General features: G+C 56.6%; 2 protein-coding genes across 7 annotated transcripts; both read right to left on the bottom strand.

The window, feature by feature from the left end:
• Positions 1-800: 800 nt before the first annotated feature.
• AP3B2 (adaptor related protein complex 3 subunit beta 2) lies at positions 801-11,585 on the bottom strand. 6 transcript variants are annotated; one of them, XM_008505623.2, is made up of 27 exons: positions 11,427-11,585; positions 9,083-9,158; positions 8,911-8,985; positions 8,689-8,784; positions 8,436-8,596; positions 8,270-8,336; positions 7,824-8,006; positions 7,532-7,708; positions 7,198-7,295; positions 6,949-7,003; positions 6,728-6,799; positions 6,497-6,559; positions 6,178-6,310; positions 5,985-6,094; positions 5,731-5,907; positions 5,460-5,646; positions 5,240-5,358; positions 4,902-5,013; positions 4,282-4,498; positions 4,044-4,209; positions 3,907-3,961; positions 3,510-3,616; positions 3,171-3,402; positions 2,987-3,071; positions 2,305-2,402; positions 1,487-1,625; positions 801-1,255 (listed from the first exon to the last, which is right to left on the bottom strand). In XM_008505623.2, the coding sequence occupies exons 1-27, from the start codon at positions 11,537-11,539 to the stop codon at positions 1,105-1,107; spliced, it is 3,324 nt and encodes a 1,107-aa protein (XP_008503845.1). In that variant the 5' UTR covers positions 11,540-11,585; the 3' UTR covers positions 801-1,104. The 6 variants fall into 6 exon arrangements, with proteins under 6 accessions (XP_008503845.1, XP_030313238.1, XP_030313241.1 ...); XM_030457378.1 differs by lacking the exon at positions 11,427-11,585 and adding an exon at positions 9,763-9,989; XM_030457379.1 differs by lacking the exons at positions 801-1,255; positions 2,987-3,071 and having other exon boundaries at positions 1,542-1,625; positions 11,427-11,544.
• Positions 11,586-17,541: 5,956 nt separating this feature from the next.
• Positions 17,542-20,158, bottom strand: LOC103525862. Its single transcript, XM_030457170.1, has 6 exons — positions 20,099-20,158; positions 18,539-18,622; positions 18,395-18,448; positions 17,975-18,176; positions 17,662-17,894; positions 17,542-17,589 (listed from the first exon to the last, which is right to left on the bottom strand). Exons 1-6 carry the CDS (start codon positions 20,156-20,158, stop codon positions 17,569-17,571), a joined length of 654 nt encoding a protein of 217 aa, XP_030313030.1. The 3' UTR covers positions 17,542-17,568.
• Between the last annotated feature and the right edge of the window lie 744 nt (positions 20,159-20,902).

The raw sequence follows: 20,902 nt of genomic DNA, 5'->3' as shown, positions 1-20,902 counted from the left end.
CTTCAGCTGAGCCCCAGGCGGTGAGGTTGTGACCTGCTTGACTCCCAGTGACTGGTGGTGGTACTGCTTTGTGCAGTGTTTCCTCAGCAGCAAGTACAAATATAAGGTGGTGTGGTTTTTTTTTCTTTTTCCCCCTGTCTTCTACCCATGTGCTGAAAAAAAGCAGGAAGCCTCTCATCCTTTTTGCAGTTGCATTTGGGGTTCAAGGCCTTCCTGTGTGTCCTTTGCTCATCCTCTGGCTCCAGTGCTGGGCCTGACTCCCCACCAGGCTGTGGCTTTAGAATGGTAGAACTGGGGCTCTCTTAAAACCCACCCAACCCATAATGGGAGATGTCTTTTTTATTTATTAAAAAATTTATTTATTAGAAAATGCCTTTTTTATTTGCCTTCCCAGTTAGGAGATGAAAGCCTTCCAGAGCCAGTTCCAGGAATCCTTCCAGTGACACTGCAGAATAGAGCCAGCCCTGATGTAGTGGGCATTTCTGTGGTCAAATTGTGAGCAATTCTACTTTGAATAAATAGCTAGAAACCTCCACAACTCCTCAGATCCCTGATTGTGACCAAACACCTCCTGCTCTCTACTGAGTCCCAGAGGGGTTTATCCCGACCCTGCGATGTCTGTGTCAGTGCCAGGTTTTCTCCAAGAGTGAGAAGCCACCCCATTCAATCAGTTGCATCGCTGGGGGACTCATGTCCCCAGCTGTCCAAGGGATGGCTGATCCCCTGATGTTCCCTGTTGCTGTCCTGGGAATGCTGGCAGATTTGAGGCTGTGCACACAGAGCAGAGGAGGAGAAGGAAGTGGGTTTGAAATGAGCTTTATTGGGAGATCCTGACCATAATAAATAAGGGTTACACTGAGAGACAGTGGTGAGGAACTGGGGGCAGGAACTGCTGCAGCCCCTCCAAGCAGAACATAGTCCTTGGTCCCATCGGCCCCGTCCCGCTCCTTCCTCCCAGCAGTGAAGCACCTGGGGGTGCTGCCTGCCACCCCCGTGGGGAGCGAGGCAGGGAATAACCCAGCAGAAATTGGGGCAGGGAGTATCTCAGGGAGCAGTGTAGGGCAGAGGGGGGTGGGAGGGCAGGGCTGTGGCAGGGCCTGGCTGTCACTGTGCCAGGGCCTGGACAATGTCCTTCACCAGCATGGTGCCGATAACCATCTTCTCACTGTTGACGGTCAGCTGTGCCGCAGCGCCCTGCCGCCGCTCCAGGGTGATGAGCACCAGGCTCCCGCTGGTCACCGTCTTGGCTGCGAACCTGCCCAGTGGCACACACAGGGCTTCAGTATGAGCTGTCACCTTCCTGTCACCCTTCCATCCCCCAGAATGCTCCAGTGGGGAATAGGCATCTGCCACCCACAGCCACCATCACATGTGGGCCAACGCAGGCTCCTTGCGGTAAAGGAAGCCCTGAGTGTCACCTCTGTGATTTGGGTGGGAAGGGAGAGGTGACAGTGCCTGCTTGGTCACAGTGTGGGGACCCAGCTACCTGTACTCGTTGTCGGCACCGCAGGGCACGCGGCCCACATTGGCAGCTGAGGTCACTTGCTGGACGATGGTGTGGTCACTGCAGCATTTCTCAGACAGTGTCAGTTTCTCTGTGATCTCACTCATGCCCATCAGCTTCCCTGGAGCAGGCAGGAGAGGCACCTGCCTGTCTCTGGCCACATACCCAGGAGCCATTTCCCTGCCAGGCCCCACTTTACCATCCCCAAACGAAGCCCCTAGGACCCTGTGACATCCCAGTCTGACTGCCCTGTTTGTTCCTCTCCAGCCTGGCAGAGATGGATTTGGGAAAACCCTCTGTGACCCTTTCTGGGTTTGTCCCCACAGCCTTGTGTGAGGGCAGCAATGATGTCCCTAGGCACAGGCTCCTCTGTTCTCCAGCAGGGCAAGGGCTGGGTACTGCAGGGCACCAAGCACCCACTACCTCAGCACAGACCCCCACCTGGGGGGCCCAGGCAGGAGGGATGCTGCAGCTCCAGGAGCATGGGGACATGGAGCCAGGCTGTTCCCATCACTCACTGAACATGGTGTGGGAGCACCAGGGGTGGCAGGAGCCCTCCATGGGGACCCAGCAGGGCTGCTCTGGCACCAGGGTGGTCACCCCAGCCCGCAGGAGGGGGGACAAGGGGAGCAGTGCTAGTCTAGGGGCCTGCCAAGTGGCCACTTACCCTCACCCAGCCATGTGAGGTGCTCTAGGGCCACAGCAAGGGCGGCAGAGGGGACAAAAGGTGGGGTGAGCAGTGTCTCTGAGGTGGTGGGTGGCTGTGCACCACCTTGTCCCTGTCCCCGTCCCCCACTCACCCTGCTCCTTCTTGAACTCGTTCTCACTCATGAAGACAGGGGCCATGAGCTCCCCCACGGGCGGCTGAATGGAGACGTAGAAGTGGCGTGTGTGGGTGCTGGGGAGACAGGCAGGTGAGGGGGGCACATATTCAAAATGTGCCTCTGGATCCCACTTCCCATCCCTGCCCTGGGCAGTGGGTGGTTGGAGAGAAACTAAGGCACAAAAGGCCTCAGGAATAGAGGGAATCTGTTCAAAATGGGCCTAGGACTGCTGTTTCTTCCTTTTTCCCTGCAGGGACCCCAGTGCTGGGACAGTCCTGCTGTCCCCCAACCACACCATGCTCATCCTGACACCACATCCTGGTGTTCCCCCTTTTCTGAAAGGACTCTGGTATCCATCCTGCTGTCCCCTACTCCACAGAGGGACCTTGTCCAACTATCCCCCGGAGCCTCTGATGCTGTCCTCCATCCTCTAGAAGGATGTTGGTCTTGCTGTCCTCTGAAGTACCCCATATATTGTCTGGATGTCACCCGTGCCCTGATGCTCCATGTCTTCTGGAGGGATGTTGATGGCCATCCCACTTCTCCCATCACCTGATGCACTGTCACCCTGCTCTTCTGTCCCCCATCCCTGGAGCACCCCACCCTGTCCCCATCCCGTGGGACACCCGTCCCTTCCTGCCCAGTGCCAGGCACTCACCACAGCTGGAAGTTTGCCGCCTGGGTGGAGTCGCAGAAGTCAATGCCCATCACCACGCTGGCTGTGTCCCCGGGTGCCAGGCGCTCTGAAACCACACGGCTACCACCGTGTCCCACATTCCCTCCACCAACCAACCCCTGTCCCTGTCCCCATCCCTGTCCCCACCCCCATTGCCACGCCGTACCAATCTCAGGAAACTCCTGGATCCGCATGCCAGAGAGTGGCTTGGGCTCGCTGACCCGCAGGCTCTTCACCTCAGCATCGGTGTTGTTGGAGATCTGGATCTGGACAGCCACCATGTGGGGGTCCCCCGGGAAGGGCCGGCGGCTGAAGCAGTACTCGACCGAGAGCCCCTCACCTGCCATGCGGTGCAGCAGCTCGTAGGTCCTCACCGCACCAAACGCCGGGCTCAGCAGCTGCCAGGGACCCAGGGACTGGTGTCAGCTGGCGACCAGCTCCCTGTGGCCCCCGTGGGTGGCAGGGATCCCAGGAGTCCCCTCAGAAGGATGCTGGGAACACTCACGGCAGGTGCCAAGGAGGTGTCAGTGAGCGTGAGGCCCTCCAGGTCGGTCACCAGGCTGGTGGAGACAATGCTGCTGGAGGGGACAGGCTGGGGAGGAGGGGGAGTGACTGTGGGGATGAGGGAGGAAAGGGTTAACAGACTTCTGGTGAGCAACAACCCCCGTGGGACAAACCCAGTAGCATAAACCCATGGGGACAGCCCCAACAGGGACTGCCTTACTGGCACAGCTGTTTTGTCCCTCTGGAGACAAGGACCGTTTACCCCATGGGTCCTTGTCCCAGCTCAGCAGCTTCTGAAAGACCTGTGGGACCCTGGACCCACTGGGACAAGTGCCTGTGCCTCAGTTTCCCTAGTGCCTGCTCGACAGCCATCCCATGTGCCCTGGGCAGTCACTCACAGTCATCCAGGTCGAGTAGGGAGATTTCCTTGGGGCCAGCCCTGCTGCTGGGGGGCTGCAAGAGGACAGAGATGGGGGGTGTGACTGGGGGACTTGGCCCCCCCCCTGCTGCCCCCCCAGCCCAGCCCGGCCCTCACCGTCTTCCTCCGCTTGGCCTCTGCTTCGGAGCCCGAGTCAGAGCCAGAGGAGCTGCTCTCAGAGGCACTGGCCTCCTCTGATGATGTTTCGGCATGGCTCTTCCTCCCCTGCGATGCAGCCTTCTTCTTGGCCTTCCTCCCTCCCCCCTCCTCCTCCTCACTGGGGCTGCAGGAAGAGTCCAGCTCAGGGGGGGCACAGTGGGGTTCAGCTGGGGAAGCTTGCTTTCCCTGGGGATACCTGCCCATGCTCCCTAGCGCTGCCTTCTGGGAGCCTTCCTTCGCCTTCCTCTTGTTCCTCTTTTCCTCCTCCTCCTCCTCCTCCTCTTCTTTGTCCTCTGACTGCTCCCTGCTGCCTTCCTCCTCCTCTTCCTCTTCCTCTTCCTCCTCCTCACTGCCAGAGCTGGAGCTGCCAGAGCTGCTGCTGCTGCCACTCTCCTCACTGGAGGACTCAGGCTCTGTGGGGGGCACAGCTTAGCCCTGCTGCATCCCATTGCACCCCCCACCCTCCCACTGCATCCCACTGCACTCCCCCATCCTCCCACTGTGTCCTTACACACACTGCTGCATCCCCGCTGCATCCCCACTGCATCCCCTGTGTATTGCTGCATCTTTGCACCCCCCACTGCATCTCACTTCATCTCCAGAGCCTCCTACTGCATCTCCACTTCATTCCCACATCCTCCTGCTGCCACTCCTCTGCATCCCAAGCCACATCTTCACATCCCTCCACTGCACCCCCACATTCCCCCACCACAATGAGATGACCCCGCTGCCAGATGCCCCCACCGTGGTGGCACCTGCCTAATGTCCCTGCCACAGTTGCTCCTGCCCCATGGAGTCTTGCCACCGGGTCCTTACCACTGTCTGCTGACTCTGTGGGCCCTGACTCTCCCTCAGAGTCAGAGTAGAAAGGCTTCTCCACCTTCTCCTTCCTTTTTTCCCGGCTGGTGCACTTGGTCCACTCAGGAACCTGCCAGCACAGGGTTGGTGGAGTGAGGCTACTCCCATGGATGGGGGATCCAAATAGCAGCCCCTGTCCTCCTTCTGTCCTCAAGCAGGTGTGTGGACACCAGAGAGGGGACATGGGGCGTATGAGCAGCACCTGGGCACTTTCTGGGGGCTCTCCTGAGACCTTAAAACAGTGCCCCCACCTTGGCCTCACCATGCACCCGAGCAGCCTGGGGTTCTCCACACACCTCCACGTTCCTCACAGAGGGGTCAGGGGCTTCATCTGGCCAGTCAGGCAGCTCCTGGTAGCCCACGGCCTTGGCGTTAAGCAGGTGGGACAGGGAGCCCAGCTGGAAATGGTCACGATCTACAGTGGGGTGAGAGGTGGTAGCAGATTGGGGACAGCTGTGCAGCACTTTGGGCACAGCTCGTGCTGTATCCCCATGCCTTGTGTCTGGGGGTGGGTACCTTTGAAGGAGGACTCCAAGATTGGAGCTGGTTTTTGGGCCAGGAAGAGCTTCTTGGCATACTTGTTGAGGGCCCCACTCTTCTCAGTGGGCACAATGAGCTGGCGGATGAATCGAGCTCGGTCACGGATGTCGTAATTCTGGTCATACTTGGCCAAGTTGAGGACGTACTGGGTCAGCAGCTTGCTCTGCGCCAGGAGAGGTGCTCAGGGCCAGCCTCTTCCTCCCCAGTGAGGAAACTGAGGCATGCTATGGGCCCACATCCCTGGTACCTGCTTGGAGTTGGTCAGGTAGAGCTTAGCTGCCAGATTGATGACCTGCAACTTGACGATGTCCTCTTCATTGGTGAAGGACTTGGCCATCTTGCGTAGCACGTCGGGCGCAATCTTGGGCACATGCTCACAGTATTCGCCAATGAGCCACAAGATGCTGGCCCGTGCCATCGGCACCTGCAAAATGCCCCCGGGCACATGGCACTGCTGCCTCCCCCCCTGCTCCCAGAGGGTCACCCGACGCCCCGACTCACCTGGATGTTGTCAGTGAGCTTGGCCATATGCTTGATGATCTCACTATGTTGGGCTGGCTGCATCTGCAGCAGCTTTTTGATGACCACCACAGATTCAGCCACCACCAGCTCTGCGGGCAGAGACCCATCCTCAGCAGGGTCCTGCCCCGAGAGCAATCATGCTCACCATCATGCCCCCCACCATCATGCTCACCATCCCGGTTGGAGAGGAGCTGGACCAGGCCGTTGAGGCAGGTGTCCCGCACCTTCCCGATGTTGGTGGCGCAGCGCCCGATGGCCTGGATGGTGGCTGCCACAAAGTCCTTGTCCATGCTACGGATGTAGGTCTGTGCAGGCATGGGGGGACGTGTGATGAGTCACCCATATGCTGGTGCTGGGCATCCCCCCATATGGCAGGGGTCTCTGGAGCCACCAATAGTGTTGGCATGGCCTCAGCCCACTCCTGCTGTCTCTCTGTCCCCTCCACGATGGTGTTTTGGCACCCAGAGCCATTCCAGAGTGGCACGGCATACCTGGAACTCCCGCAGGATGGTGGAGATGTTGGTCTCATTGGCCAGGTTGGTGAGGACCTCCAGCTGTGGGAAAGAGGAAAAAAAGGGGCAGCATGAAGGCCTGGTGCCAGGGCACAGGATTCTTGCTGTCATCCTGGCTTCAGGGCATAAAGGACAGTTGCCCCACAGCGCAGTGCTCCATGAAGCCTCAAAACCACCAGTGATGGGTTCTGCTGGGTGTTTGCAACTCACCTTGAGGATCTTGATCTGTGTAGGGTCTGTGGAGCGGATGTAGAAGCTCTTCAGGTAGGGCTCAAACATCCCCTGCATGCAGAGCCAGCAGCGTTAGTGCCATCCCTGTCTCCACCTCACTGAGGCCACCTGCAGGCAGCTGGCCCCGGTGACCCCACTGGATAACCCTCATTCCACTCTGGAGGGCCAATTCTGCCCCACACGCAGTGTCTGAGACTCACCCGCCGTTTGATGGACATGGTGGCCACGTTCTGCAGCACCACATACTGCACCTCACTATGGGGACAAAGAGGGCACCACCGTCAGTGGGGCAGGGCCCACTTCCAGGCTGGTGCCACCATGACACTGACAACCCCGTATCTGGGGAGCCAAAAGGTCAGGGGGTCTCTCCCAAGGTCTTGAGGTTCCCCATGGGTCCCAGCAACCAGGGTGCTGGGGTAGGGGAGCACCTCAACCTGGGTGTGACAGACCTGTGACTCCGCAGGAGCCGCACCAGTGCCTTGGCAATGACGCCAACCTCTGCCTTGGGTGCCAGGTGGAAGTAAAGTTGTGCCACAGCCATCACCACCTGCAGGGAGGCACTCGAGCATCACTCAGTGGGTGTGGGGATACCCCAGAGATGGCTGTGTCCCCCAGAATCCCACCCAGCAGCACCCAGAGGAAGCCCATCCTTATGGAAGCCCATCTGTGGGTGTCCCTCAAACACCCTGGTGGCTCTGTGGCTGGTGGGGTCATCGTGAGCCCGGGTTGCGGGACACCACTGGTGGTCTCATGGGATGGACAGGGCTGGAACAGGGGGCTCACCGCGGCATTGCGGCTCTGGAGTAGGGGCTTGGTGTTGCGCAGGAGCAGGCGGTGGTCGGGGTCCATGACGTAGGGCTTGCGCTTGGCCAGGGAGGCTGCCTCTGCCTTGGCATCCTTGGCATCCTCCTCCTCAGAGCCATAGAAAGCCTTCTCAGCACTCTCCTCCAGCAAGGACTCCTGCCAGCAGGTGGGACATTTCATACCCCGCACCGGCACTGTCCTTCACCCCACCTCCCCAGTGGCACCCAAAGCACCCCAGGTTTCTGGAGCACTCCAAGGCTCCAGGACTCACGTTCTGGTTGGGGCTGAGGAACTGGGTGCGTGCGTAGCGGGTCAGCATGTTGATGATGACCACCTGCCCCCACTCCTCCACATCAATGAGCAGGTTGCAGAGCTTGCGGTAGTTCTTGTGGATGAGGTCGATGCGCTCTGGGCAGACCTCCTCAAATGCCATCACCACACTGCCAGCTACCAGCTGGGGAAGGAAAGCCCGGGGTGACTTCTCAGGGTGGCAGCATCTCCGTGAGGATGCCAGTTTGGTGGGGATGGTGGCATCTCCATGAGGATGCAGGCTCAGTAGGGATGGCTACACCCCTGTAATGAAGCTGGATAGGCATGGTGGCATCCCCACAAAGACGCCGGTTTGGTGGGGACATCCATATTCCCATGAGGATGATGGGTCAGCAGGGATGGTCATGTCCTCACATTTTAAAGAGGGGAAGACATTACCACACTCACCGTGGTCTTGTCTGCCAGCAGCTTCTCAATCACTTCGATGAGCTGGTCCTTCTGGTCTGAGTCAAGGCTGTGAAGGAAGAGCAGGGCAGACCATCCCTGCCTGTCCCTGCCTGCACCCAAGACCTCAGCACTGGCTCCCTGCAATTTGGCAGCTGCCCCCCATTACCTGTACAGCTTGGGGATGGCATGGGCAGCTGTCTTGCGCACATATGGGGACATGTCCGAGGCAGCCTCCTTGATGGCCAACATCATGATGGGCACAATGATGGGCACACGGATGCTGGAGAGAACTCTCAGGGCGCTGGCTCGGATCAACTGGTTGGGGTCCTGCGGGGACACGAAGGGGGCTGCAACATGGCTGGGGGGGCTCGCTGTCCCCCAGGCTTACTCACTCTCTTCAGGTCCCCAGACCAGCTCACCTTCAGTCCTCGCTGGAAGGTGGAGATGGAGAGCAGGGCCAGGTCCTGTTGCTCCTCTGCGTAGCGCACCAAGTAGACATACACCAGCTTCTTCACCTGTGGGGTGAAGGTGTTGGGGGCCACCTCAAAGCTCCCCAGTTCCCAAAACCCTCCAGCAAAGGGAAGCACCCAATCCTGGGGACAATCATGGGTTCTAGCAGGGCCACCCAAGACCTTTCTCACCTCAATGTTCTTACAGGCAACATTTTTCACCACAGCTGGGAAGAGATCGGAGGCATTCTTCCCCCTGGCGATCATCTAAGAGGTAAAGAAGCAGCGTGATGCATGGTGGGGGGCACAAGTGTGGCACAACACAACACCTGTGGTTGTCCCCACTGCTGGCAGCAACACCCACCGCCACGATCCTCTTCATGGCCTCCAGCTTGAGTGAATCCTTGTTGCTGTCCAGCATCTCCTTGAGGTCATCATGCCTGTGCCAGGCCAGGGGAAAAAAAATTTAAATCCAATTTGCCATTTTTAGCTGGTTTTACCCATTTTTACCCCTCTTCTTTGCTCCCCGCCGGCTGGCAACCCGACCCTCTGCTATGCAATATTTATGGGGACAGGAGCTGGGTTACAGTTAGGTGAAAGAGGAGCCGGAGGAACGGGTGCAATGCTGGCACCCAGCTTTGTCCCTATCCTGAGCACAGGGGCGAGGATCCTGTCTGCTCCCAGTTGTGGTTGTCACCCTGGAATGTCTCCACATTAGAGGTGCCCATCTCCGGCTTCATCCTGGCCACCAGTCCAGCTTGGCTGGGTGTCCCTTGTCCCCTAGGCATGGTGGCATGGATGTGTCTCTGTACCCCGACACAGAGCCCTTCCCTGGCCCCCTCCCTGGGCTGGGAAAATGCCACCATCACCACCTTTAACAAGGCTGTTTGTCACCACTCTAAGGGACATCTGTCCCAAATGAACCAGAGGGGACATGCAAAGTGGCAGCCACCCATAGCAGCTGGGGATGGCACCCATGGGACAATGCTCATCCAGAGCCACCATGACTGGAAGATCCTGATGGGCTCCTTGGGGGGGTCTTACCGCGGCGGTGGCCTGGTGCCGGTGGCTACCACGGGCTCAGGGTTGGCAAGCGGCCGCAGCTCGTCAGCTCGCAGGGCGCTGTAGCAGGCGGGTTGTCCGGCCTCGGTGGCCAGCACCGGGCTTGTCACCTCCTCAGCTGTGTCACCACCCGATGGTGGTTTGGGCTGTCCGGCCACCCCCCCCGGTAGCTGCCGTAGCAGCTTCTGCACTGGAGGCAGGGACAGCATGGCTCTGGCCAGGGGTGGTAGCCCTGAAGACAGTGGCAGGGCTGTGGCCCTGCTCCTCCTCCCAGCACTGCTGGCTGAAACCTGATGCTGGGGTTAGGGTTGGGTTGCAGCTGTACTGCTGACACCCTTCCCAGGGGATGAGGCCACCCTGGGGTGTCCCGTTCTGAGTGACACCGGCCCTGCAGCTAGGGCTTGGGAAGATGGCAGGGATCGGATCAGGAAGAGCAGCATGCAGGTGACAGGGACAGCGACAGGGTGTTAGGGATGGGGGATGCCAGTGGGTCAGGGCTGAGGGATGCTACCAGATGGGAGGCAGTGCCAGTGGGGTAGGGGACATTGCCAGATTCTGCCAGAACACTGCCAGAGGAGCAGGGATCAGGGGACAGTACCAGAGCTGGGGACACTAATTGCAGGTCACTGAGGGGACCTGGCCAGACTGGAGGATGCTGCCAGCAGGTCAGGGATCAGGGGACACTGCCAGGGGATTAGGACGGGGGGACCCAGCCAAACTGGGGAAACTGTTAGTGGCTCATGGAAGGGGGGGGACCCGGAGGTGGAGTGAGTGCCAGTGGGTCATGGGGTGGGGGAGGATGGGACACTGCCAGCCTGGGGGGCACTGCCCGAGGGGTGGGACTTGGGGTGTCATGGCCAGATCTGGGGACACTGTCAGGCAGTAGGGGATGAGGGAACACTAGCAGAGGGGCAGGGATGGAGGGGGCACTGCCAGAGGGGGGGGATGCAGCCAGAGGCGCAGAGAAGGGACAGTGAGATGAGAACATTGCCAGCAGGTCCAGGTGGGGCACACTGCCAGAGTGGGGGACACTGCCAGGGGTAGTGGTGGTGACACTGCCAGACAGAGGGACACTCCTGTGGCATTAGAAAGGGGACACTGCCAACAGGTCGAGGGGGGGAGGGGGGAAGGGACACGACTACCAGGGCTGGGGGAAAAACAAGACCCTCGCGTTCCCTCACCTCCAGGGACCACACCCCCCTTCGTCTGTGTCACTGTGTCCGTGTCCCCCCCATGGCATCCCACCTCACACAGAGGTGACATTTCTGAGCCCACCCCTTTCCTGTTGGAGACCTAGTGGGGGAGGGCGGGATCCCATCATCCAGGGATGCCCTCGAGAGCCATCAGAGCCCGGGGACATCGCGCCCGGGGTTCCCCCAGCCCTAGTGTGGGGGGTTAAGTGGGAGTCCCTACCCCTCCGTCTCCAAAACCTCGCAGCTTTCTCCCAAAACCCTCCCGGCCGTTGCAGCCTGCAGTTGCGACAGCGTGACCGCGTCCCTTGTCCCCATCCTTGTCCCCACCCCCGTCCCCGAGGCGGGGTTCGGGGCCAGCCGGACACGGGCAAGGCCTGCGGTGGCCTCCACCCGCCGGGCTCGGCCGTTGTCCCTTGTCCCGCCCTCTCGTTTGTCCCCTGTTTTTGTCCCCACCTCTTGTAGTCGGAGGAGAAGATGCCACCGCTGGCAGGGTCGTGGCCGTACTCGGGTTCCCCCAGGCTGGAGGATCCCCCCTTCTCCTCCCCGTAGGCCGGGCTGGCGGCCATGGCGGCGGAATGGAGGATGATGATGCGCTGCCGATGATGCGGGCTTCGGGATGACGGCACTGATGTCACCGGTGGGGACGTCATGAGGCACGGGACCGCCCCAGCAGGGTCCCCAGCGCCCAGCCGCGGGGGCAAAGCTCGGGGGAAGGGGTGAGGACAGCGCCCAGGCAGCCCGAGCTCTCCGCAAAGGGGGTCCCTGAAAGGGGTCCGCAGCCCTGCGCCCCATACCTCTCTCCTGCTCCAGTCCCCCCTGGTTTTGGGCTCACTGAGGCATAATTTGGGATGTTAGCAGCAGCAGTAGTGCTTGGGAGGGGGTGATAGAGGGTGCATCACAGCCACCGTGCATTGCCAGAGATTATCTAATTCTACATATTAATTAGTTACATAATTAACATAGTGATTATTAACATACATAGTAATAATTAACATACATAATTAACATTAGTTACATAATTATTAATTAATTAAGTAACTAATTATTAAAACAAATACATTTAACAATACATATAATTTATTATAACACATCAAATAAAATTCTGTCAAATCTTATTAAGCTGTAATATTTCATAGAAAATACACTCTATTCTGTTACATACTCTAAACAATAAGCTACATATTATATAGCATCACACACTATATATCACATTCCATTACATTATATTACAGATTATATTAATTATAGTCTGTGTTTTATAATATATAGTGTACATGCTTATAAAAAACACATATCCTGTACATAAACTCAATGTATGGTATACAGCATACTACTTATGCTGTGTTATATACAATACACTTACCATATATTATGTATCTAATTGCATTAAGGTGTATTATTTAGCCGTGTAGATATTATAGATACCACATAAATATTGATATCATTATATATATAGCAAATTATACCATAAATATTATAGCTACTAGTATAGATTATATCATTCTTACTCTTATTATACATAGGTCATTGTTGCTCTTGCCAGATATTTTAATTCTTACTTTCCTTTGCAGCTTCCAAGCCCCAGTGGCTGTGTCAGCATGGCAGCTCTCTCAGGCTGTCATGCAGCGCTGAGGAAGAGAGTGAGCATCAGCCCATTTCAGGTAGCAAAATTTAACAAAGCACCTAATTAATGCATCCAATAAAGGTCCAGCAATTGGCAAGGACCTACCCTGCTCTGTTTTTCCCACTCATGGGAGCTGGGTGCCCGCCAGCACTGGCAGCCGCAGCCCAGCCCTCCTGGGCACCTCACAGGCTCCCGGGAACCCCAGCAGTCTTTGGGGACCCAAGCCCTCTGGGGGAGGGAAAGGGGAAACATCTGTGCTACTGGTGACACCATCCTTCCTGGGGAAACCACAGCCCTTTCCATTACTGCAGCCCACCCTTAAAGACCCCACCCTCTGCAGGTGGGATGGGTTATCAGATGCAGCAGCCAAACTCTTATTCTCCTGATGTGTGTCCAAGGCAGAGAACAGCCGTAAGCAAAAGCAAATCCAAGGTCAAGTTCCAACAAACCCCAGAATGGGTACTATTGCACCATCTACTATTCAGATCTTTGGAACTGCTGCTAAATCATTACCATGACAAAACATTTCATCTGTGACAGCCTCCCCCTGCACCTCCAAGATGCCTTCCTTCAGTCCCAGACTGGTCCCAGTATTCACCCCTGGGGTACAACACCAGTGACAGGGCTTCATCCAGACTGGTCTGGCCATTTGGCCAGAAAACTTCCCACCCAGCATCGCAGAGAATATGGGAGTTTTTTATTCTCAAAATCAAACACAGGAATGAAAGAGGCATCTGTTTATCTCAGGAGGCCACGGATAGTGAGAAAAAGGCTCCAGTCCTCCTGAGAGAGGCAGGAGTTTCTGGGAAGTGGAAGGTGAAAGTGAAAACACTACAAATCGAGCAAGCTTGGCACAAGGTCTTAGTTCAACCGTTCACTGACGTGCAAGAGGGATGCCAAACCCACTGGTGCCACACTGGTCCCCCCGGGGAAGGTACCTCCAGCACTCAGGCTGTAGTGGTCCCTGATGTAAACACTTTGAAAATATGAAACTATCTCTCGAGCCAACATTTTTCCCTACTCTTTTAAAAATATATCAAGCCTATTCTCAATTAACAAATTTTACCCCAAACTTAACTAGCTTCTCTTTTGTATCATGCCTGGCAGAAGACTAAAGATAAGAATGCTAATCAGGTCTCCTGGTACGTGGTCAAGACAAAGAAAATAAATTTAGCAAGGTAACAAGGACTGAATTAATTAAAAGACAAGTTATCGGGATGGCAAATCTCTGCCAGTTTGTACTCTTTTTTGCTGTATAAAAACTCAAAGAGGAAACGCTGGCTCTCTCTCTTCCCCACCCCCCCACCCCCCGCCCCGTTCAGCTACGGGATGGCAGGAGCAGGAAAAAATACAGAGAACAGCAGCCAAGCAGGAACGGTGGGTCCTACACCACCCCCACCACCCCACCCAGACGCCAGGGCTAGAGAATGGTGATCAGACTTAATTGCTCGCTTGTTTTAAATGTTCTTTTCTTAACAACTCTCTCCCCAGAGTGACTAATTTATGTAAAAATCACTCCTCTTGTAAGCTTGTTTTTTCTTTTAAAGGTGGTGTTGTTGGCTCCTTTCCCTGAAATAAATCTTTGTAACTTACTTAAAGCATAAAGCCTGTTATTTTTGTTAATTCATGTGATGTCTATGAGTAGTGGCTGGTTTTTCCTCGCAATCAAAATATAAAATAATTGCTCAGATCGTAACAGTCCCCCACCCCACTATCATGGCAGATGGGAGCCATGGAGAGCCCCAAAACCTTGAGAGATGCTCTCAAAAAGCCCATCCCAGCTGGCTCCTGGCAGGCTCTGAGACTCCTGTGGTGAAGAGACCATGTTGGAGAAGTTGGTGAAGGACTGTCCCATGGGTGAGACCCAACTCTGGGTCAGGGGAAGAGCGTGAGCAGTAAAGAGAAGCAGAGACAAAATAAAGAGCATCAGAGACAACGTCTGATGTACTGACCACCCCTCCAGCCCCCCCACCCCCCCATTCCATGTGCCTCCGCACCACTCAGGGGGAAGGGGTTGAGAACTTGGGAGTGAATTTGAGCCTGGGAAGAAGGAAGAGATGGGCGGGAGTTGTTTTAAGACTTGATTTTATTTCTCATTCTCCAAGTCTGAATTGATTGGCAATTAATGAAATTAATTTCCTCCAGTGGAGCTGGTTTTGCCCATGATAGTAATTGCTATCTCCTGGTTGTTGATGCTCTTGGCAGATGCTTCAGTGATTAGGGCAAACAGGAAAGCTTCAGGTAGAAAAAAAAATCAATAAATCCCCAAGTAAGGTCCAGCAAGTAGAAAGGACCCACCCCACCCAGGTCCCTCCCTCCAAAACTAGAAGTCCCCTGATCCCCTGCCATATGGCTGGGTGCCTCAGCAGCACTGGCAGATGGATCCCAGTTCTTCTGGGGACCTCAACAGCCTGCAGGGATCCACAGCCCACTTTGGAAAGCTGAGCCCTGCGGGTCACTTCGTCCTCCTGTGGACCCCAAACCCTCCTTGGGACACCACTGTCATCTTGGGGACCCAGCCCTCCTCAGGACACCACAGTCCTCCCTGGGAACCCCAGCCACCTACAGACACCAGCCCACTTGGAGACCTTGCATTCCCCACAGGGACCCCACCCTTCCTGCACACCCCAGCCCTCTCTGGGGACCACAGAGCCCTCCCAGCAAGCCCCCAGCTCTGCCAGGCAGAGCTGAAACTGGGGATACTCACGGACCAACGTGGGGAAGAATCGTTTTTGGGTTCCACCTGCAAGAGAGAGGTGTGCATGTGGAGAGGGCTTCACTGTCCCTACTGCTGTCCACAACACCCACAGCCAGCTCCAAGGGGGATGAGATCAGGACACAAACACAGGGCTGGGTGTGAGTGCAGGAACTGCCTATTGTGGCTCTGACACCCAGTTCTGTGCTCACCAGTTCTGAGTAGAATTCCAACAAGCCCAGGAGGTGGAGGGCAAAGTGGATGCAGTTGTTTTCACCCAAGTCATATTTGGCTTCGCTGTTCATTGCCTTCCTGACTTTTGTTTTGAATTCTTCAAGGTTGATCCCGCCTTTTTTCCGGTAAACCTGGCAACCCCCCCTCTTCTTTTGCAGAGCCTTGAAGCCTTCCTTGATGATCTGACCTTCATCGGTCTTATAGTTCACATCTGGAAAACCAAGAGCTGCCTATTGCTCTGTCCCTTCCACCACACCTGCTACCACCAGCTCTGGGCCACTGACACGTCCCAAACAGGAGGTCAAGTACTTACTCTGGAAGTGTATCACCTCCCCGTCCCAGCAGTAGACAGCTGCGTGTTCGAAAATGTTGAGATCATCTTCCGAGGGGAAGAGCACTACGTCCCCGGTCTGAATCATATCATCTGCCACCTCCTCAAAGACCACCCCAAGCTCAGGAATGCTCTTGTGGAGCAGAAAATGGAGCGCCTGACGTGGCCTCTCCTACACCACACCAGGGAGGGGAGATTAAGAGGTGGCAGAGCCAGCCCCAGCCCCCCCAGCAACCCCTGAGGCTCCCACATAGCCAGCCCAGGGCTTGCTAATCTTCTACTTACACCACTGCTTGAAGCCTGCAAGGAGAGAGGAAGAGAAACGGGGCATCAGCACCATGCTGCTGCTGTTCTGTCTGCATGCAGAAGGAAGGGTCCCACTCTGCCACTTCCCCCTGCCAGCTGCAAGGGCTTGGCTGTAGCAGAAGTCACCCATCCTGCCTCACATGTTCCAGCTGCAGATGTCCTGGTACCAACCCCATCACCCACCCTGACGCTGTGTGGCAGTGTGATGGCAGCACGGGCAGCTGCCTGCCCTGGGGGGGGGGGTGGAATGGGACTATCCTTACCACGCTCCCGCTGAAAGTTTTCATTAACACCTGCAAAGTGCTTGCTTGGTTATTATTTCTCCCACCGCTTGAGTTCTGCCAGGAGAGTGGAACAGAAACAAGACATTAGGACCGTGCTGCTGTTTTTCTGCCCACTTGCAGAAGGAAGGGTCCCACCTTGCCACCCTCCTTGCCTGGGATGGCCTCTGCCATGTGCAAGGGCTTGCCTGGGGCAGAATTCACCCATCCTGCCCCACATCTTCCAGCTGAGAAACATCCCAGTAACAACCCTGTTCACCACCCCCCCTCTGCGTCGCAGTGTGATGGCAGCACCGGCAGCTGCCTGCACTGGGATGGGGACATGGGGACATCCTTACCATGCTTCCACTTCCACTTTGCATTTTGTCCTCTGTGACAGTGATGGTGATGGGCTGCTGGCACCTTCAGGATGGGCTGTGGGAAATGCAGCTCAGAGAGGTGGGTCAGTGTTCTGTGTGCTGTGGCCAAACCCCTTTTATCCTTTGTGTGTGTCGGAGGTGGAGAAAGGTTGAAAACGAAAGCAAAAGGAGACTTAAGAAGCCTCTGGATGGTTTTCAAATGTTAAATTTGGGACCTGAGGGCAGGAGTTCCTGGATATGCTCTGTTTCTTGTAGTTTCTCCCACGTACCTTCAAGAGACCTTCTGAGAAATGCTCTTTTGAGTTAGAAGAGCTGCAGGACATCTGCAAAAATCCATTTTATGCAGTGACCTCCCACGCACCCCCAGGCTGGACCCAGTATTGACCCTGGGGTACACCACCAGTGACAAGGCTCAAACCAGATGTGGTCTGGCCCTTTAGCTAGTTTTCAGGGAATATATTTTTTTGATGCTCAAAATACAATGCCACCAAGAAAAGAGAGGTCATTTTATCTCAGGAGGCCACAGAAGGGAAGAGCAGCCACTCCTTTGGAGATCGGCCAAGGAAGGGTGTTGTTTCCTGTAAGCTGGGAAAATAAAATGAAAAAGAAACTCAAAACAACCCACAACTTAAACAGGGTTGATGCAGGATCTCCCTGCAACCATTTATTGCTGCACAAGAGGGATGCAAAGCCACCACACAAGACTGTTCCCTTGGAGAAGGATACTCCAGCCCTGCATGTTCTCCAGGCACACGGCCACCTCCATCACTGCAGTGCTGGGGATACCTGGGAGAGAAGATAGTCTGTGGTGATGCTTGGTGGGCTGGCTTTCAGGGTCCCAAGGGTGTTAGCACCCACCATGGCACCAGCGAGGTGCCCCAGCCCTAGCAGAGCAAGGGCAAAGTGAACACAGTTGCAGGTGACAGCATCGTACTCCAGCTCCTGGTCCATGGCCACCCGGATCCGTCGCCGCAGGGCAGCTGCATCCATCCCTCCCTTCCTCCGCAGTACCTTGGCCGGACCCCGTGTCCGGAGCAGGTGACTCTTGCTGTGCTTGGCCACAATCCCAGATGGAGACATCCCCGAGCTGCCTGCAGGATGGAGGGAACACTCTACTGTGTGTCCCTTCCATGGGGATGTCCCCATGCTTTGACCACCTACTGTGACTCACCTTCCAGGTGGATGATCTCCCCATCACCACAGTAGACACCAGTGTGGGCACACCACCAGCTGGGGCCCCCCGAGGCCAGAGGGAAGAGGAAGAGATCTCCAGGCTGGGGCTCGGCCACCCCATTGGGGACCACGTCAAAATGCTGGCCCAGCAGCCCCTCGCAGAGGAAGAACGCTGCTGTGCTTGCCACCCCAGCTGCTGCCTGGGGACCCAGATGTGTTTCAGGGCCACCAGTACCCCAGGAATACCCCAGCACCACCAATCCACTGATGTGTCCCCTGTACCCAGTGACTTAGGCAAAGGTTGGGCCTCCATGGATAGGGACCACTCTGTGAAGGGACCACCACCTCTAGGTGCTGATCATTGGAATGGGCAGGGCTAGGGTGACACGGGTGGTGCAGAGAGGACACCAGCACTTACCTGCCTGGAGGCGCTCACCTGGAGGGGCAAATACTCGGCGTCACCCCAGTGACACTATGGAGCCAGGGCCCTGGTGTCACGGTGCAGCCCCTGCCTGGGGCTGTCACCCCCTGCCAGGGTCCCCAGGGGCCCCACCACCCAAACCTGCCGCACCCAGGAGCGCAGCCAGCGGAAGGGCTGGAGGAAGGGGCCGTCCGGGGTGCCCAGGGTCTGCACCAGGGTGCTCACCTGTGAGGAGAGGGGGGAAGAGCTGGGGACGTCCCAAATAGCACCTCTACAACGATGCAATGCACCCCTGATAGCACCCTCCTGCCTGTGCCCACTATTGATAGCACACCTCCTGTCTGAACACCCCACCCCTGCCAGCACCCCCCTTGCCTGCACCCACCCCCTGCTGACATCCCCCTGCCTGCCACCCCTGCCACCCCATTCCCCAGCCACCTCCCAGGGCACCCCACCCCTCCCCCAGCACGAGGCAGATCCCAGCTGGGGGGTGTGTGGGTACCAGGTGCCACCCAGCTGGGGATCCCTCCCCACCAGGTCCCCCTTTACCTGGGCGAGAAGGGTCATCTGCCAGGAGAAAGCTTGATGTCCAGAGTGTTGGGGACATGGGGTCTTGCCCAGCCCCACCTCAGGGACCACCCTGTCCCCAGACCATTGTGGTGCCATGCTGCCCAGCCAAAATGCAGGCCACCACTTCAGGCAACCTTCCAACCCTCCTGTCTGTGCTGAACCCAAATTCTTTGCTTTGGGGACACGGTCAAGGTCCCTGTGCTCCACCGTGTTCCCCAAGCAGCTCCTGCTCTGAAGATGGCTGAGGGGCAGGTTTTCAACCTGCCTGAAGTAGTGTGGTGGCTCTTGGCACCCGCTCACGGCTCCACCAATGCCCGGGAATGTGGCCGGACCACACCGACCGGTCCAGTGGTGGCACGGAGCCCATCCAGGGAGACAAACCCAACCCGGGGTTACATCTCATCAACTAACCCCTTGGATAATACCAGAGGTGTCACAAAATGGCCCAGAGGCCACCATGCATCACCACTGAGCGGATGCCAAAACACCTCTTGTTGCCAGAACACCTCTTGCCCTGAAGGTGGCCCAAGGGACAGCCACCAGCCTGTTCCAAGCCTTGTGGCCCCAGGGTGGCACATGCCTGGGGTCAGCTTCAGAGCCACATGAAACTTTAATCCTTGCACCAAGGGGTCAGTGAAGTCTTTGGCAGAGCTTAGGAGGGGTGACATGGGAGCTGTCACCTTCTGTCATCAGGTGACCTCCACAGCATCATTTGTCACAGAGCCACCAATAAACAGGAGCTAATTAGGCCTGCAACTCGAGCCTGGCCTGGACACGGCTCAGTGCGGGGCAGCCACTTTAACCCTTCCCAGCCACTTCCAGTCCTGCAGCCATCTCTTATCTCCCCAGCCCTCTGTGTCTTCTTCTGGTTGCTCTTGGCCCCTCCTGATCCCCACCATCTTTTCCTGGTCTATCTTGTCACATCCTGATATATCTCTGGGTTCTCACCACCCTTTCTGATTTGCAGTGTCCTCTGCCTGTCTCCACCACTCCTCCTGGTCCTTACTACCTGCTCCTATCCTTACTAGGGCTCCATCATCTCGTGGTCTTCATAATCCCTTAAAGTAGCCTTGGACCTTCTTTGTCACCAGTGTTTTTTTCTGCTCCCCATCATCCCATCCTAGTCCTCACTATCCCCTCATGGTCCTCATCCACCTGTGTGGTATCCCAGTGCCTCCTCCTGGTCCTCATGGTCCCCACAGTGGTCTCTGTTTCCCTCTCCCGGTCTCAATTAACTTCTCCTGGTCCCTGCTGTCACCACCTGCTCTCCAGCATCCATCATTTTCTCCTGGTCACCATGAAAACATCCAGGTTTACATTGTGCCCTCCTGATCTCCACCATTCCTTCCTAGTTCCCATCACTTCCTCCTGCTCCCCACTATCTCCCCTTGGTTCCCAATGTCTCCTGATTCCCATCACTCTTTTTCCCCACTGTCCCCTCCTGATCCTTGTCCCATCTTGGTGTCCATCATTTCAACATGGTCCCCACTGTCCCCTCCACCCCGTGCTGTCACTGTCAGGACACACTAGGTCACCCCATGTCCCCACCCCATGTCCCTTGGCCAAGAGGCATCTGCAGCTCCCCACAGCCGGTGGGATTAGTGTGGCTGGAGCTTTGGGACTGCTCCTGCTTGCGGGTCTCAGGCCCATCACCAGCATCTTTGGGTAATTAGTAATTAGTAATTAAATGCTCTGGGCCTGCTACGGGAGGGGCTGAGGGGGGCAGATCCCCAGGTTTTAGGCTGGGTAATCCTGTGGCATCTGCCCCAGCGTCTGTCACCACCCGGAGTCACGGCCCTGCCATGGGCTTTAACGTTTGCTCCCAAACCCCCACCCCCGCCCCACAGCCATGGCCTCGGCCCCGCTCCAGAGCTCCCCACAATGGCCCCGGCTGAGCCTCCCCATGCCTGGATTGGGTGCTTGTGGGATGCTCGC

This window comes from Calypte anna, chromosome 10 (assembly GCF_003957555.1).
Source record: "Calypte anna isolate BGI_N300 chromosome 10, bCalAnn1_v1.p, whole genome shotgun sequence".
Lineage (NCBI taxonomy): Eukaryota > Metazoa > Chordata > Aves > Apodiformes > Trochilidae > Calypte > Calypte anna.
This window is presented reverse-complemented; position numbering and strand designations above follow the sequence as displayed.